General features: G+C 60.9%; 2 protein-coding genes across 2 annotated transcripts; both read left to right on the forward strand.

Moving 5' to 3' along the window:
- The first annotated feature begins 62 nt into the window (after nt 1–62).
- On the forward strand, nt 63–8,211 carry LOC111143866 (YjeF N-terminal domain containing 3). The gene is made up of 6 exons (XM_022497853.1): nt 63–507; nt 3,945–4,053; nt 5,927–6,037; nt 6,288–6,401; nt 6,483–6,633; nt 7,949–8,211. Exons 1-6 carry the CDS (start codon nt 449–451, stop codon nt 8,155–8,157), a joined length of 753 nt encoding a protein of 250 aa, XP_022353561.1. The 5' UTR covers nt 63–448; the 3' UTR covers nt 8,158–8,211.
- A 654-nt stretch (nt 8,212–8,865) lies between these two features.
- On the forward strand, nt 8,866–17,221 carry LOC111144361 (cartilage intermediate layer protein 2). The gene is made up of 8 exons (XM_022498628.1): nt 8,866–8,929; nt 9,919–10,017; nt 11,018–11,290; nt 11,923–12,078; nt 13,125–13,403; nt 14,187–14,295; nt 14,492–14,649; nt 14,886–17,221. Exons 1-8 carry the CDS (start codon nt 8,866–8,868, stop codon nt 17,219–17,221), a joined length of 3,474 nt encoding a protein of 1,157 aa, XP_022354336.1.
- The last annotated feature ends 209 nt before the right edge of the window (nt 17,222–17,430 follow it).

Here is a 17,430-nt window from a genome sequence, read left to right on the forward strand (position 1 = left end):
GACTGAGTGACTGGCGAGTGGGGCCCCATTGGGTTACACATGGCCTGGGGACACAGGGTCTAAACCTGGGGACTCTGCAGAAGTTGCCAGGTGGGCTGGCCCCCCAACCCCGCACCCTGGGCACATCAGTGAGTGGGGGACCTAAAGAGCAGAGCATGGGACGGAGGGGCGCCAGAGGCGAGGCCCCTTGCTCCCAGGCCAGGACCCCATTTCAGGGGTCCCTGCCTGTCCAGACTTCATTTCCCTCCATTCCCAAGGCAGCTACACTCCTGGCACGAAAGGGTTAAGTCAGCCTGCGCCCGCCAGCCAATGGCCACGCGCAGCGCCTTTGCGGCGCCGCCTGATTGGCAGATGCACGGGGTGGGCGGGGAGGAGCCCCCGTGCCCTGGGATGCTCTTAAAAGGCTGTGGCTGTGGCCACCGGCTCCGCGCACCAGCTCACCTTGGCCATGAGCAGCGCAGCCCGCCCGGACTCAGCGGAGGCGCCCGAGGAGCGGCATTTCCTCAGGTCAGCCAGGGATGGGGATGCCAAATACCGTGCATGGCAGGGATGCAGCCTGGAGCCATGGGCATCATGGGCAGGGCATGGCTGGGAGGGGGGGTCTCACGGGCTGGATGGATCAGAGGCAGGGGCATGGCCAGGAGGGTGCCTGGGGGTTTCCAAGGCCCCCCCTTTCGCTGGAGAGAGGAAGCCTCCAGCCCACTGCTGCCAACGCCTCCTAAGCTTCGTTGCCAGAGAAACTGCATCTGCCTCGGGCTCACCCCTAAGTGAATCATTCAGCAGCACCGCTAGAAGCTCTCCCATCACCCCTCAACTCAGTCCAGGCCCACCGCCCCTTTCCATCTGTCCTGGGGACCCTGGAGCGCCCACCCTTCATCCTGAGCTGGGAAGAGCTGAGGTCTTAGCTCCTCAAACGTTCACACCCCTCCTGGTGGCCCACCTGCTACTGTCTCCTGGATCAGAGAAGGAAACTGAGGCCGGGGGACGGAAACCACTGCCTGAGCCAAGGCTAGGGAGATGAACACATTGAACGCATGGGCCACTTATCAGTAGTTTGCTTGGATTTGGGGTCTCTAGCTGGCAGCTGTGGCTGTGTCTCTCACCTCATCCTGAGTTATGTTGTGTCCTCCTTTAAGGCCCTGCGATCTGGGACCCCAAGCAGGGCTGTGGACCTCAGTGTAAACCACTCACAGCACGTTCATCTGACATCCCCTTCTCTGTCCTCCTTTGCCCACTCTCCACTCACGCCCTCAGGGCAGATCTTGTCCGGTGACTGGCTGATGTCCAGATTGAGCCTGTAGACCCAGCACGTCCTAGACAGAAGGAAGCTGGAGCTGTGATTTCACCTGGCGTGGGGGATGGTGGGGCCAGTTGTGCAGGGTCTCAAAGGCCAACTGAGGAGTGATGGGGCACTGTGGGTGGGTAGGAGTGGAACGTGGAGAGCAAGGGGAGAGGAGACAGGTTAGAAACATAATGGGTGCGTAGGTGTAGTGAGGAATTTGAATATTCTCTGAATATTGGGGAGCCAAAAACAGGTTTGAGGCAAGTGGTGATGTGATGGCATTTAGGTTTTCAAAGCCCCCATGGCTCTTGTACTGAGGAGGAGTTTGGGGGCCGGTTTGGGAGACTTCTGTAGGCAGCCAGGTGAGCAGTGGTGGTGGGCTGGTGGGCAGAGGCCTGAAGATGGAGAAGCAGATGGAGCCAAGAGAGCAGGGAGGGTCTGCCATGGGCAACCTGGCCCCAGGGCTTCACCTCCAAAAGAGCCCACTCCTGGAAGCATTTTGGGAGAACAGGCCCAGTTCCTTTGAAAGCAAGTCACCTTCTTTGTGCTCTTGGGGAAATCCTGGTGCTCTTGGGGAAATCCTTACAGTTCCTTTCATCTGGGGACTGACATCAGGAGAATGAAGAGGCACTTCATAACCAAGCCCCCCACCTCTGGCCAATCCCACAGTGGTCTTGCCTGTCCCCCTCCCCAGACCTGCCCTAATTCCCACTCAGACCCCACCCAGAGCTGCCAGCGTCCCCACCCCCAGGCTCCTAGCCTGGACCATCCTCCCCATTATCACTCTAATGATCAGTTAGGCAGGAAGATAATGTTCCAAGTGGTGGCCTGAGGCCAAAGCTTCAGGACAGAGGAAGAAGAGGAATGGGTAGTGCACCCACCATTCTCATCTTCCCTTCACCCTCCTGTGGGGGCAGCAGGCAAAGCTGTCACGGATGAAGGTGGAGGAATGAGCCACATTTCCAAACACACCTTCTCCAATGTTCTTTTCCTGGGAGCTGGGCCAGCCTGCTCTTCATCTGACCCACCATCCTTTTCCCCAACTGGTCCTCCAACCTTATCTGAAGTCAGGTGGGGCTGAATCTGGCTCTGGTGGGCTGGGGTGACTCAGGGCATGTGTCCTTCCTGCCCTAAGCCTCAATCCCCCCTATGTGCACGGGCCCCCAAAGTGTCTTTCTGACCCAGTTTCTTAGTTTCCCTTGCTCGGCTCCAGCCACACTGGCCTCACTTCTGTCCCTTCCATCTGCCAAGCTCATTCCCACGGCAGGGCCTTGGCCCTCACTGTTCTTGCGTGTGAGTTACCTCCCATAGTGCTCCAGGCCACCTCCTCCAGGAAGCCCACACCCCGAGTCCCCCTCCCGCAGCAGTCTCCATTCCTTACCTATGCCCCTCCCGCTGCCCAGCCTGATCAGGCTGCAAAATTGGCAGGAATGTTGTGGTCTCCCACTCACAGAATTGAAGGAAACTACAGATTCATCCCAAGAAACCTCTGCTATCTGTAGGTCTGCCTCTGCTGCTTTGCTCGCACCCTGTATGGCTCTGGAAACAGACACCAAGGGTAGAAGTGTGCTTTCTCACTAGATTTCCTGCAGGACCCTGGGCAAGCCGCTTGGCTTCTCTGAGAGGCTGAATATTTTCCAGACCTATTACTGCTCCTGCTACTACTACTACTACCACTACTACTACTACTACTAGGGCCTGCTGGGCTAGGGGTAGGTGCTCTTCCCCAGCAGGAAAGAGTCCCACTAGGGGAAGCTGGCATCAGGCCATAAACCCTGCCCAGCTGTCCCAACCCCTGATTCTGGAGTGAGGACCATTTCCACTCTTCAATGCCAGGTCTCTCTGCAGCTCTCTCTGCAGCCACTAAGCCCATGCCCTTTGGAAGGCCCCTAAGCCAGGCCTAGCTTGGTCCTTGCTCTTGGAAGAGTCCAACACTTGGCTGTCATTATCTTAAAATTCTTAAGTAATGGGACCCGTGTTTGCATTTTGAAATGGGCCTTGAAAATTATCTAGCCTACCCGGTCTTCACTTTCGCAAAAGAGAAAGCAAAATTCAGATGTGACAGATCCCAGTCACTTAGGGAGTTGATGGCAGACCTTCACCTCCAATGAGGAAGCCCCATCTCTCTGGCCACAATTATTGAAGGGTCACCAATAGGTCTGATAGCTGGGGGCTCCCCATCCCACCCCCAAGTGAGCCATCTAACTCCACCTCCCTCAGGCACCTCCTCCCCCAGCCCAGTCGGCCCCCCCAGTGTTCTGGAGTTTGGTTAGTGTCTTCCCTTGCATGAAACTCGTCCATCACCCTCATCTGTCTCTTCCGCCGCATTCCTCCTTCTGGGTTCTTCCCGCGGCGGCGGGGGCGGGCGGGGGGCGCGGGGCGGAGGGGCGCATCTGGGCGGAGCTCGTCTCCCGCTTTGGGGCTGTGGAACATGCGTCACCACGCGTTCCTCGACCACCAGAGGGCGCCCGTACCTTGGGCTTCGGCTTAAACCTACCGCGGATCCACTCTACCGCATGCATGTCTAATGGGGAAACTGAGGTTGGAGGTGGAGCTAGGCCCTGGTTGGGAACGTTGGTGGAACGTTACTGGTTCCATCCGAGCCTCTCTAAGTCTTTCTCTCTCTGTGTCTTTGAGCGTCTCTCCCCACTCTGTCCCCCAGCACTGCGGAGGCGGCCGCCCTGGAGCGCGAGTTACTGGAGGATTACCGCTTTGGGCGGCAGCAGCTGGTGGAGTTGTGTGGCCATGCTAGTGCTGTGGCTGTGACCAAGGTATCTGACCCCTGATCCTTGACCTTGACCCCATCCAGATGGCCAGCTTCCCCTAGAGCCGAGGCCTAGCTAGCTGCATGACCCAGGTGGCCAGAATGGTTCAGGAAGCCCCTTTTTGTGTGGAGCTTCTCCAGCCCATCACTTAGATGGGGAAACTGAGGCCTGGAGAGACTCATCGCTGGTCTAGAAGGCAGGGGCCCAAGACCCCAGTGTCAGTGAGGGTCAGGGCAGAGATAGGAGTCCCCAGAGACTCGGAAGCTGAGGCTGCGGCAGGATGCTCCTGGGTCCCTTCGTGCCCACCCGCCTCTGCCCTCTCCTGGATCTCAGTAAGGGACACGTCGGTTCCTGCAGGCGGAGTGCTTCCAAATAACCCCATGCTGCAGATGGGGAAACTGAGGTCCAGGTGCAGGGAGTGGCCTGCAAAGGGTAGGTCCCAGGGGGTAAGTAAGCAGAGCTGTCTGGATCTGGGGCAAAGCCCCAGTTTCGAGGTGCCTCCAAAGGACACGACAGTAATAAGTGATGACGACGCTGCCTTCCAGGGCTTTTGGCCACGGGTGTCAAACCGCGGGCCTGTTTCCTCCAAAACAAGCGAAATAAACTGACACCAGTTAATAAACCCAAATGCCTTAGAGAAGTGCCCGGTGGTGTCGGGGCTCCAGCACGTAACCTTTCTCTTCCTCCGGGTCTTCCTCCCCTTCTTGTCACCACTGCCGACTTTGGTTAAACACAATTTCTTTAGGTAGGCTCAGGTTTTCTGTTTTTGTTTTTGTTTTTAAATGTTACTTTTTCCAAATGAAACCTATCCTGGGCAAAGCTCCCGCAGGAGAAGGAAATGATGACAATCAAAGCCCCACCAGTAAACCCAGCGGGGTAAACTCTTGCCTCGTCCTTGCCGACAGAACGGTCGTTTGGTTTTGCCCTGAAAGCCCCAAGTCTGTCTAGAAGGCTCTCTGTCCCAGCCAGCCCAGACATCGTCGCCCTCCCCTGGCCTCTGGTCTCGGGCTCTGGGCCTGGCATGGTGGGGTCACAGCACCCTTGGGGTGGGTCAGGACCTCGCTGAGACCTTGGGGAGGAGAAAAAAAAAAGGTGTACCTAGCCCTTTGTGTAGCTGGAGGTTAGAGTACGGCCAGGCCCCTGGGGCCCCTGTCTCAGAGAGGCCCCATGAGCCTGTCAGTGCCATGGTCATTCCTGTCTGATAGAGGCCAAAGGAGCCTGGGAGAGGACAGGGGGCTGAGGCCATGCAGAGAGTCAGGGCAGGGCTGAGACCGGAACACCGGTGCTCCCAATTCTTGCGTTAAAGAGACGGAGGCACAGGCCCACAGAGACGCAGAGAGTCTGGGAGATAGAGACAGAGACAAAGAGAGACACAGTGACGCAGGCATCAAAAGACTACGGAGAGACAGATGGGGATAGACACAGTCAGAGATACGGAGAAAGGTGACGTGATGGCAGAGGCAGATGGAGAGAGACAGGGCATCTTGGGTTGGAAAAGTAACCCCCCCTCACCACCCCCAGCTTTGGGGCCTCTGGGAGGGGCTGAGGCCTGGAAACGTGGGCGGGGGAGGGGCAGCCACTGCGGTGGAAAAAGGTGGAAGAATGTCTGCAACTCAGGCCGAGGATAAACAAACCGCACTCCGGGCGCCGGGTGGTGGCAGAAGGCACGTTTTCCTGCTCCAGCTTGGCAGAGCCTGAAGCAGGGACTCTGCATCTCCAAGGAGGAGCCCGAGGCCTCCAGAGGCCATGCCCTTTGCCCACAGTGCCTCTTCTCTACGCCCATGCCCCTCCCTTCTGTTACTCCAGGCCTCAGTTTCCCCACCAAAACAAGGAGGAATTCCAGACATCATGCCTTTGCCTTTGCTGTGCCCCCTGCCAGGTGTTCCCCTTGCCTACTCTCTCCCGGAAGCAGAGGACAGTGCTGGTCGTGTGTGGCCCGGAGCAGAATGGGGCGGTGGGGCTGGTCTGTGCGCGGCACCTGCGGATGTTTGTGAGTAGCTAGGAGCCCCTCGGTCTCCCAGCGTCACCCCCTCAACCCTGTCCTGGCAGAAATTGCTTCCTTGACAGTGTCTGGGGGACACTGAGGCTGGAGAGGTGACAGAATAAGCCCAGTGCTTGCCCCAGGCAGGGTCTTCTGCCTGGTATCCGGGTCTGGGGGCTAAGGCCCAGCAGGAAGCCTGGAAGGGCCCCCAGTGCTGACTCCTTTCTGTGGCCCCCACGCCCCACCCCCCCCAAACCAGGAGTACGAACCGACCATCTTCTACCCTACACGGTCACTGGATGGGCTGCACCAGGACCTGACCACTCAGTGTGAGAAGATGGACATCCCCTTTCTGTCCTATTTGCCCACGGAGGTCAGCTCTTGGTGGCAAATGATGGGGGGAAGGAGGGGATGGTGCCCAAAGGCTGCCCCCTAACCCTGCCTGCTCTCTCAGGTCCAGCTCATCAACGATGCCTACGGGCTGGTGGTGGACGCTGTGCTGGGCCCTGGCGTGCAGCCAGGAGAGATCGGGGGCCCCTGCACGCGGGCGCTGGCCACACTCAAGCTGCTGTCCATACCCCTTGTGAGCCTGGACATTCCCTCAGGCAAGCCAGGCAGGAAGGGGAGGGTCTGTGGGGGGCTTGGGTGGGGGCCCTCTGCACCCCAGCTTCTGGTGGCCCTAGCCTGTCTCGGAGCCTCAGTTTCCCTTGCATGGATAGCTCCTGCACTCTGGGTGAGGGTCATGCCCATCCCTCAGATAGGGAAGACTGAGGCTGCTGCCTAGGTGATCCCCTGTCCCATCCTCCCCCCACCCAGCCCAGCATGCCCGCTGCCCACCCTGGCCCAGTTGCCTGGGCAGACGTGAGCTCACTCGGCAAAGGCCTCGCCCATCCTGGCCGCCGCCCCACGCCTGTTGGAGCCATTAGGCGACGGGCAGACGGAACAAACAGCTGCTGGCCAGCCGGACCCTCCACGGGGGTGGCCACACTCAGGGGATGTCCCCCAGCTTGCAAGACCTCAGGGCCATCCCATCAGGGTGCCACAGAGTGGGGCTTAGCTACAAAGAGATGGGCTGTCTGGTCTGAGGGTGGGGACTAGGGTCACAGAAGGAAGAATTAAAATCAGAGGGAGGAGGCTTTTAGTTAGTGGCTCCAGACTCTGATCACAAGCAGAGCAGAAGGCAAGGCCCCTAGTCTGAAGGAAGAGGCTCATTTGAGAGGCAGTAGAGGCTGGGGCACAGTGAAGGAGGAGGTGGGGTCCTGTCAAAAGGCAAGAGCTAGTCTGAGGGCGAAGACAAAGATGTCAGAGGGAAGAGTCTCTAGTCAGAAGGAAGATGATGAACACTCGGGCCACATTCTATCAGAGACAAGGACTGGGAGTAAGGGGACAGACCTTATGGGGGAGGCCTGCCTAAGGATGGAGGCAAGTCTGTCCTCTGCCTGGAGAATGGGGATCTGTTAGAGGGGGAAGGCTGGCTAGGAAGCCCCAAAGGAAAGAGCCTCTAGCCTAAGTGGGGAAGCTCAAGACTGATAGGGGGTAATGGGGACAGATGCTGGGTCAGAAGGCAGAGGCATGGGTCTGACTGGGAAAGGGCAGCATGTGGAAATGATGGACTCTAAAGGCAGAGGCTGAGTCTGATAGAGAAGAAAAAATTAGTAGCATGAGGGGAGCAGGGGCAGAAGAATATGAGGGCAGACGATCTGGTCAGAGGAGGAGGGAAACATCTCCAAGGAGAGGGAGACACTGGTCTGAGGGCGGAGGCCCAGTTCTGTGGGGAGGCAGGTCTGACCAAGACGCACGTGTCAGAGAGCAGAGGCTGGATCTGATGGGGAAGGAGAAGTGGGTGGTGAGCAGGCAAGTCTGCAGGCAAGCACCCCTCCCAGCGCCCGATTCCCTCCCCTCCCGCCCCTCTTCCCTCAGGCTGGGACGCGGAGACCGGCGGCGGCGACACCGAAGATGGGCTCCGGCCCGACGTGCTGGTATCGCTCGCCGCGCCCAAGCCCTGCGCGGGCCGTTTCTCCGGCCGCCACCACTTCGTGGCCGGCAGGTTCGTGCCCGACGACGTGCGCCGAAAGTTCGCTCTGCGCCTGCCGGGATACACCGGCACCGACTGCGTCGCGGCGCTGTAACCGCGCCCGCACCCAAGCGGCTTGGACCCGCGCCAATAAACAGACGTCCCACCACCACCTCGCCTCCTCCTTCTCTGTGCGCCGGGTTCGCCGCCCGGGGGGCAGCCTCGGGAAGGGAACTGCCCCCGTCCCGCAGAGCGCAGGCCGAGGGACGGAGGGTAGTCGTCAAGGGGGACTTCCCCGTTGGCCGAGAAAACTAGCGCCAGAGGAGTAGAGGGTAGATTCAGGGTGGGACTTCCAGCCCGCTCGGGGTGGCCTAACGCCAACGGGGTTGAAGTTAGACCCGATGGAGGATTTCTCGCCGCCTAAAGGGCTGCCTAAAGCGTGAGTGTTTGGGCAGCTTCAGGCTCTAGTCCCAGGAGAGGCACGTCCCACAGGCAGCTTGGGACCCAAGGTGGAGAATGGAGTGGGTTGAGGGAGGGACTTCCAGCTGGCGACAGGGGGCGGGGGGGGCGGGGGGAATGCAGGCCAGCCTGAGGGCGGAGGCACAGCCGGACGCACCGAAGGGGGCGACCCGGAGAGGTTGCTAGCGCACCGAAGTCACCCAGGGCCAGGGAGCTTGGCTCGGGTGGGGCGTGGCCTGGACGGGGCGTGGCCTGCAGTCCCCTCCCGCCCCCTCCCTCAGCCCCTGTGGCTGCCCGACCCGCGGGAGTCAGATCCGCGCGCGCGTTGGAGCCCGGACCCTCCCTCGGACGCTCGGACCCGGCCATGGCATCACTGCCGCCACTACTCTGCCTCTTTGTCGCCGCCGCGCACCTGGCGGGGGCTCGAGGTGAGGCGCCCCTTGACCCCAGCCCAGACCCCTAGGCACCCTGGCAGTCCGCCTGGCTTGCAGCCGCTTCCGGAGCAGAACCGGGGGATCCGCTCACATCCGCAGGCCCGGGTCCCCCTGGAGTGAGGGGCTTCGGGGAGATGGTCCCTTGGGGAGGGGAGGAAACCTCTCTGTTCTTTTCCCTCCTCAAAGAGAAGTAGGGGCACTTGGAATATGGATATGAACCTTAGGTTCCCCCTGGCTTCCCCGGGGACCCCAGGGGGCCTGTCTCAGCGCTAGCATTTGGATTCTGAAGCACCCGATACTTGCCCAGGATTAAGGGGCCTGAGCCGTCCCCCTCACATAACTTCTCTCCTCCTCCACATACACACACACCATTCAGAAAAACTCCCATCTCTGGAACACCCAGTGGAGAGGGCACTGGATCCATTTCTCAGATGAGGAGACTGAGACACAGACAGGGAAAGGATTTGTCTGAGGTCATCGTCCAGCCTGGCTATCTTAGATAACTCAAGGTCAGAGACGCCAGGTTGGATTCCAAAGACTTCCCAATGCCAGCTGGGGCCCCAAGTGAAGGGATGGAAGGCACACGGAGGGTAGGACTTCCAGCCAGCAAATGGATGAAGGGGAATGCAGAGTCACCACCAACTGAGCTCACAGCCACCGAGTACACTCAGGGAGAACTGGGTCTGGGGAGCAGGGCAGATGCACAGATTTCCCCAGTCCATGCCATCTGGGCCAGGGCAGAGAAAGGGATGGGGCTGCAGAAGATTGGGTGTAGGGGGTCACAGGGAAGCTTCGCCTGGAAAGGGAGGGGGAGGTCCTGCATTCCTTGGGGTCAGCCAGAGTTAGCTTCTGGCTTCTCGGAGCCTCAATTTTCTTCCCTGTGAAATGGGGATGATCATGAGAGCACCTTGCACAGAAGCAGATCACAGAAGTCTCCATCAGCATGCTTCCTTCCCCCCTCACACTCCTCACCCTATCCACAGTCACCAGCCCCCCTGAGGAGCCCACAGCAGCTGCCTGGGGCTTTGAAGGTCCGTCACTGCGCCCTGGACAGTCCTCACCAGCCCTGGAGGACTGGGAAGGTGAGTCATCCCGGGTCCAAGTCCTGTCTCTGCTGTGGACTTACTGTGCGAGCTCTGGCTGGTGGGGTCATGTGAGGACGGGACACAAGAGGTAGAAGGGCCCCGTACCATCCTGGTCCCCAGACATGGTGGCCCCTGGCATAGGTGTCCCAAGAGGTCTAAATTTTGGAAGCAGAGGGGTGAGAGTTCAGGCTGTTTGTCAAGGAGGAAACCAATGGAGGGTGTGTGTAGGGGGGGTGCCTCCTCCCCCCTACTGGAAGCAGCATGCAGGATGCTTCCAGTGGATTCCAGACCTCTAGTTCTGGAACCTGGGTCTCTAGTTTCCTAGCTGGGAAATTCACTCTCAATTCAGGAAAGGAGTGAGCACCCCCTAGTGGTGGTGGTGGGGAGAGGTTTGATGGAAGCGGAATCTGAGCTCTGGGAGGCCCGGCCCTTCCCACCTGTGGCTTCTGTGAAACAGAGGTTGCCTGGTGGGTTTCCCCAGCAGTGAGCAAGGGCCCAGCTGGCTCTAACCTGGAGTGGCCAAGGCGATGAAAAGCCACAGCTAGGGCTAGTCTCAGGCCCAACTCCTCCTGCTGCCCTTGTACCTCCTCACACCTCAGGGGTTCTGAATTCTGAGATGGGGGCAGGCTCAATTCTAAGGTTGGGGACTGGTGAGACAGTGGCAAGATGTCAGCGTGGCAAGATGTCAGCCTGCACCGATGGGCAAGCTCAAGAATTGGGCAGCAGAAGTGGGGCTGGTGCTAGGAGAGGCCAAACCCCCACTCCCGCCCCCCGGGATCCCTTTATAACTCCTTCTGCCCGAGTACCCTGGATCTGGGCGAGGTCATGGGCGGGCTGCGTCAGCCCGTGCGCATTGGGTGTGGGGTGACCATTTTAGACAGAGGGTAAGGCCCTTACCTGGGAGATGGGGGTGGGTAGGCAGCTTCCCGGGCCCCCGCATGCACTGATGGGGCCCGACAGGCTGCGGCCCGGGTCCCAGCGCATGCGGTTCCCGCAGAGGCCAGCGAGTGGACGTCCTGGTTCAACGTGGACCACCCCGGCGGCGATGGCGACTTCGAGAGCCTGGCTGCCATCCGCTTCTATTACGGACCAGCGCGCGTGTGCCCGCGGCCGCTGGCGCTAGAGGCGCGCACCACGGACTGGGCCCTGCCATCCACTGTAGGCGAGCGCGTGCACTTGAACCCCACGCGAGGTTTTTGGTGCCTCAACCGTGAGCAGCCCCGCGGCCGCCGCTGCTCCAACTACCATGTGCGCTTCCGCTGCCCTCTCGGTGAGGGCGGGGTCTGGGGCGGGGCCTGCGAGGGGATGGGCGGGGCTAGGGAGAGGGCGGGCTCGCGAGCAGTCATGCTGAGGAGAGAGTGGGGATTGGCCGGGTATGATCATAGGTGGGTGGAGCCTGAATGGATGGTACCGGAGGAAGGGGCAGGGCTGGGGGGGGGTGGGCGTGGCTAGGAAGAGGCCTCAGGAGCCGGCAAAATCAGATAGGGGCAGGGCTTTCGAAGGGAGGGCCTGCCAATAGGGGCCCAGGTGGGGCACAGGAGGGATCCCCAGCAGCCCATTTCCCTCCTGCTGCCCTCATTTGTTCATATGTCACTCCGTTCTGTGGGGGCGTGTTTTGACCCCAACTATGTGAGGGATGCAGGGAGAACAGCAGGGCTAACTTCAGGGAGCTCATCTGGGGTTGGGGGAAGTGGGGCGGTGCCTCAACCGCGCCTTCAACAGGTGCGCCTGGGGAACAACTGATGGGGGCAGTGGGCAGGGCCTCTGTCTGGGGTATACCCACCCTCGGATGAACATGGTGGGGGCACCCTCCAGTCCCACATTGTTACCAGATTTCCAAAGAGGCGCAGTCCCTGGGGTGGGCGGCCGCCTCACCTTCCCCCCTCTCCGTCCTTACCGCAGAGGCCACGTGGGGCGCGTGGGGCCCGTGGGGTCCCTGTTCAGGGAGCTGCGGGCCAGGGCGTCGCTTGCGCCGCCGTCGCTGCCCAAACCCGGCTGGGGATGCGTGTCCGGGGCGTCCCGTGGAGGCTCAGAAGTGTGTAAGGCCTACATGTCCAGGTAGGAGGGATGGGGCCTGGAGGAAAGTGTTGAGTTAGAGGCGGGGGCTGGATGCGGCCAGTTTTGAAGGGTACCTGGGGGGGCAGAGGCAGGTTGGGTTGGAGCCTGATGGGGCAGAGGGGTGGAAGGGAAGAGGTGGGTCCTGGAGGGCCAGAACTTGGACCACATGGAGACTGGCCCTTCTTTCCCTTCTGGGGCCCCGAGGAGCATTGGTGAATGCGTACATCTGGATGGGTGGATGCCTTGAGGGTCGCGTACAGGCGTGTGTGGATCCAGTGGGCATTACCTTGGGTGCACCACTGAGTGTCTGTATGGCCTCATGGACGCGGACACACACAGAAGCTGGCTCACGGATTTGGGGTGCACACGCGTAGCATTCACAGCCCCCACCGGCCCCGACGCCTACGCGGACACACGCTCACACCCTGGCAGACACCATGCCCAAGCCCTCCCAGGGCCAGACACCAGGCCAGCCAGGAGGCGACTGGAAATTCCGATCCGCCTGGGCTCCACAAACACGGTCTGGAGACTGCACCCGCAGAGCCCATGGCAGGGTGGGGGAGCACGGTGGCCAATGGGGTAGTGGGGTCCCCACCCTACCCCGCCTGGCTCTGCCCTCCTAACGCCTCTGCCCTGAAGTTTCCAGCGGAATTTTCCATTTTATGGAGAAACCGCAGGATTGGGAGGGGAGGGAGATGTTCTGAGCCCAAGACCCAACCCCTAAATGGGCCCCCAGCCCCTGCTGGACATTTTCTTTCCTGCTGGAAGGAGCCTCTCTGTCTTGTGAGAGTCCCCTCTCCTGTCCCCTCCTCCAGGGCATTTTCCCTATCCCTCAGACCACAGGTCCCTCCCTCTGCCCCAGTTCTGACTACTCAACCACATATCCCCACTCACACTAAGGGTTGTTCCAAGCAGGGCCATGCTGAGGCCTCTGAGGGGCACAAAGGGGAGTGTCTTGGCATCTTTGCTGAGTGACTGAGTGGAAGGCCTGCCCCAGGAGGGAGTGAAGAGGCTCCCCTGTCCCTCTGCTTCCCTGTGTCCCCCAGGGTGCAGCTCCAAGACCTGCGGGTGCCCTGAGCACATCCTTCTGGGCTTGGTGGTCACCCCATCTGGGCGTCCGCTGCCAGGAGCCAGGGTCTCCCTGAGAGACTGGTCTGGCACTACCGCCATCACTGATGCCCATGGAACCTTCCGGATGCCTGGAGTCTGTGCCAGTAGCCGGGCCAACGTCAGTGCCCAGATGGATGGCTTCTCTGCAGGCCTGGGCCAGGCCCAGGCCAATGGCTCCATCTCTGCTGTGGTCACTGTTGTCCTTAATAAGTTGGGTAAGTGCCTCCTGGCAAGGAGGGTGAGGGGGTTTCTGAGAAGCTAAGAAGGAAATTCTGGATGACGCCAAGTACTTTGGAGGATGCGATACAGCATGAGGTCAATGGGGAAGAAATAAGAAGTGACATGGACATTGGAGAAGGCATAACACTAAATATGGTGTCACAGAGGGAGTGAATAAAATGTGAGACATTGGAGAAGGTACTAGGTGAGACAGGGACTTGCAGAGGGAAGCATTAAGATGGGGGCAGTCAGATTAGTTGGCTCAGTCAGTTAAGTGACTCTTGATTTTGGCTCAGGCCATGTTCTCAGAGTCATGAGATCAAGCCCCGAGCTGGGCTCCATGGGGAGTGTGGAGCCTGCTTATGAAGCTCTCTCTTCTCCTTCTGCCCCTCCCTGCTCACACATTCTCTTTCTCTTAAAAAAAAAAGAAGAAAGAAAAAAAAAGAAAAAAAAAAGAAAGAAAGAAAGAAAAGAAAGAAAAAATGGGGCACTATTTTGGGGCACCTGGCTGGCTCAGTGGGCAGAGCGTGTGATTCTTGATCTCAGGGTCATGAGTTCCAGCCCAATGTTGGGCACGGAGCGTACTTAAAATTAAAAAAAAATATGGGGCGCCATTTTGAGCAGCCTTGGGATGAAATTGAATGAGGAGGTCATCGGAAGAGGCACAGGTGAAACAGGGCATTCCTGGAAGGGAAAGGATGGGGCCCTGCCATTGGGAAGGGTTATTGGGAGAAGCTGGGATGGGGCAGGGCCCTGACCTTTGCTACCTTTGGCCCCAGAAAAGCCCTACCTGGTGAAGCACCCCGAGTCCCGAGTGCGAGAGGCGGGACAGAATGTAACCTTCTGCTGCAAGGCTTCAGGCATCCCCCTGCCCAAGAAGTACTCCTGGTGAGTGCCCTGCCCCACGCCCAAGGGCCTTGCACCCAGCATTGTGGTTCCACTGGGTTTCCCCTGATAACGTGGTGCCTTGGAAACAGGGAGGTGGCTGCTCTGCAACCTTCCTGGGCTGTGTGTGGGGCTGGGGACAGGTGCAGCCCATTCCCTACGCCAGGGGCCTCCATGGTATCGCCCATCTGCCACCCAGGTTCCACAACGGGACCCTGCTGGACAGGCGAGAACACAGGTACAGGGCCCATCTGGAGCTGCGGGGGCTGCGGCCAGACCAGGCAGGCACCTACCACTGCAAAGCATGGAATGACGCCGGGGCTGTGCGCTCGGGCACTGCCCGCCTCACTGTGCTTGGTGAGCACCCTTGGCCCCCCAACCTTGAGCGTGCTCTAAAACTGAACTGAGACGTAACACCAAAGTCAACCCCAAATGGAGCCCCAACTTTAGACGGCTCTCTTTCCATGCCGAGTCTGATCCCAGGCCCCCACCGAACCCTTGGGTTGAGTCCTGACCCCAGTCCAGGCCCCCAAACTTCCACTCAAATGGAAACCTCCCTCTACCTCTGATCTGATTGATTTCTCACTCTGCAGCCCCGGGCCAGCCAGCCTGCCATCCCCGGCCCCAAGAGCACCTGATCAAGCTCCCAGACGACTGTGGTCAGTCTGGCAGTGGCCCCACCTACTTGGATGTGGGGCTCTGCCCCGACACCGCGTGCCCCAGCCCGGCAGGCTCCAGCCCCCGGTGTGGGGACACAGGCTCCCGCTGCTGCTCTGTTCGCCGCCTGGAGAGCAGGGAAATCCACTGCTCCAACTACGTCCTCCCGGTCAAGGTGGTGGCTGAGTGTGGCTGCCAGAAATGTCTGCCCCCTCGGGGACTGGTACGGGGACGTGTGCTGGCTTCGGACTCAGGGGAACCCCTGAGCTTCGCCCAGATCCTGCTAGGCCAGGAGCCCATCGGATTCACCTCCTACCAGGGTGACTTCATCCTGGAGGTGCCTCCCTCCACACAGCGGCTGGTGGTAACGTTCGTGGACCCCAGTGGGGAGTTCATGGACACTGTCAGAGTCCTGCCTTTTGACCCGCGAGGGGGCGGCGTATACCATGACGTCAAGGCCATGCGGAAGAAAGCCCCCGTCATCTTAGATGCCAGCGAGAGCAACACGATCCCTCTTGGGGAGCTGGAAGAGGAGGCTCCACTGGGCGAGCTGGTCCTTCCTGCGGGAGCCTTCCGCAGAGCCGATGGCGAGCCCTACACCGGGGCTGTGGAGGCCCGGGTGACGTTCGTGGACCCCCGAGATCTCACGTCGGCGGCCGCCGCCCCCAGTGACCTGCGCTTTGCGGACAGTGACGGTGAGCTGGCCCCGCTGCGCACCTATGGCATGTTCTCGGTGGACCTCCGCGCCGCCGGCTCCGCGGAGCAGCTGCAGGCGGGGCCCGTGGCGGTGCGCGTGAACGCCGGCCAGATCCGTATGGCGGGCCACGCGGAGGCCCTCAAGCTGTGGTCGCTGAACCCTGACACAGGCCTGTGGGAGGAGGAGAGCGGCTTCCAGCGGGAGGGGTCGGCAGCCCCTCGGGTCCGCCGGGAGGAGCGGGTCTTCCTGGTGGGCAACGTGGAGATCCGCGAGCGGCGTCTGTTCAACCTGGACGTCCCCGAGCGCCGCCGCTGCTTCGTGAAGGTGCGCGCCTACGCCAACGACAAGTTCACCCCCAGCGAGCAGGTGGAGGGCGTGGTGGTCACGCTGGTCAACCTGGAGCCCGCCCCTGGCTACTCGGCCAACCCCCGTGCCTGGGGCCGCTTCGACAGCGCGGTCACCGGTCCCAACGGCGCCTGCCTCCCCGCCTTCTGCGACGCGGACCCGCCCGACGCCTACACCGCGCTGGTCACGGCCACGCTGGGCGGGGAGGAGCTGGAGCCCGCCCCCTCCCGGCCCCGCCCGCTCGCAGCCACCGTGGGCGTGGCCCAGCCCTACCTGGACAGGCTGAGGTACAGGCGCACGGACCACGACGACCCGGCGCTCAAACGCAACGGCTTCCGCATCAACCTGGCGAAACCCAGGCCGGGTGACCCCGCCGAGGCCAATGGCCCGGTGTACCCGTGGCGCAGTCTGCGGGAATGCCAGGATGCCCCGGTGACCGCCAGCCACTTCCGCTTCGCGCGCGTGGAGGCCGACAAATACGAGTACAACGTGGTCCCGTTCCGCGAGGGCGCGCCGGCCTCCTGGACTGGAGACCTCCTGGCCTGGTGGCCCAACCCCCAGGAGTTCCGGGCCTGCTTCCTCAAAGTGAAGATCCAGGGCTCCCAGGAGTACATGGTCCGGGCGCACAACGCGGGGGGCAGCCACCCGCGAACCCAGGGCCAGCTCTACGGGCTCCGGGATGCCCGCAGTGTCCGAGACCCCGAGCGCCCCGGCACATCCGCCGCCTGCGTGGAGTTTAAGTGCAGCGGGATGCTATTCGACCAGCGTCAGGTGGACAGGACGCTGGTGACCATAATGCCCCAGGGCAGCTGCCGCCGTGTGGCCGTCAACGGGCTCCTGCGGGATTACTTGGCCCGGCACCCCCCTCCTGCCCCGGCTGACGACCCGGCGGCCTTCAGCATGCTGGCCCCATTGGACCCTCTGGGTCACAACTACGGTGTCTACACGGTCACCGACCAGAGCCCGAGGCTGGCCAAGGAGATCGCCATCGGCCGCTGCTTTGATGGCTCCTCTGACGGCTTCTCTCGGGAGATGAAGGCCGACGCTGGCACAGCAGTCACCTTCCAGTGTCGGGAGCCACCAGCCGGCCGGCCTAGCCTCTTCCAGAGGCTGCTGGAGGCCCCGGCAACAGCGCTTGGTGACATCCGCAGGGAGATGGGCCAGGCGGCCCGGGCACAGGCTCAAACCACAGGTCGCCTCCGTACCCGCCGGGGCAGGGCCCAGCAGTGACCTGGGCTCCCGGCCTCACTCCTCTGCCTTGCCCCGGACTCCTCTGTACCTGGGAAGTCTCAGCCCCCTTCCCCAGATGCTCCCTTCCCCCAGGTTTCTGGGCACCCCCCTCCTCCCCTGCCCAGAATTCAGAGTCAAGACCTAGGAGTGTCCAATGGTGGAAATACCAGGCAGGGGACTGTTGCTGTGTGACACAGAATGGCGTTCTT

The sequence above is a fragment of the Enhydra lutris genome, unplaced genomic scaffold, assembly GCF_002288905.1.
Source record: "Enhydra lutris kenyoni isolate GAN:26980312 unplaced genomic scaffold, ASM228890v2 scaffoldscaffold10, whole genome shotgun sequence".
NCBI lineage: Eukaryota > Metazoa > Chordata > Mammalia > Carnivora > Mustelidae > Enhydra > Enhydra lutris.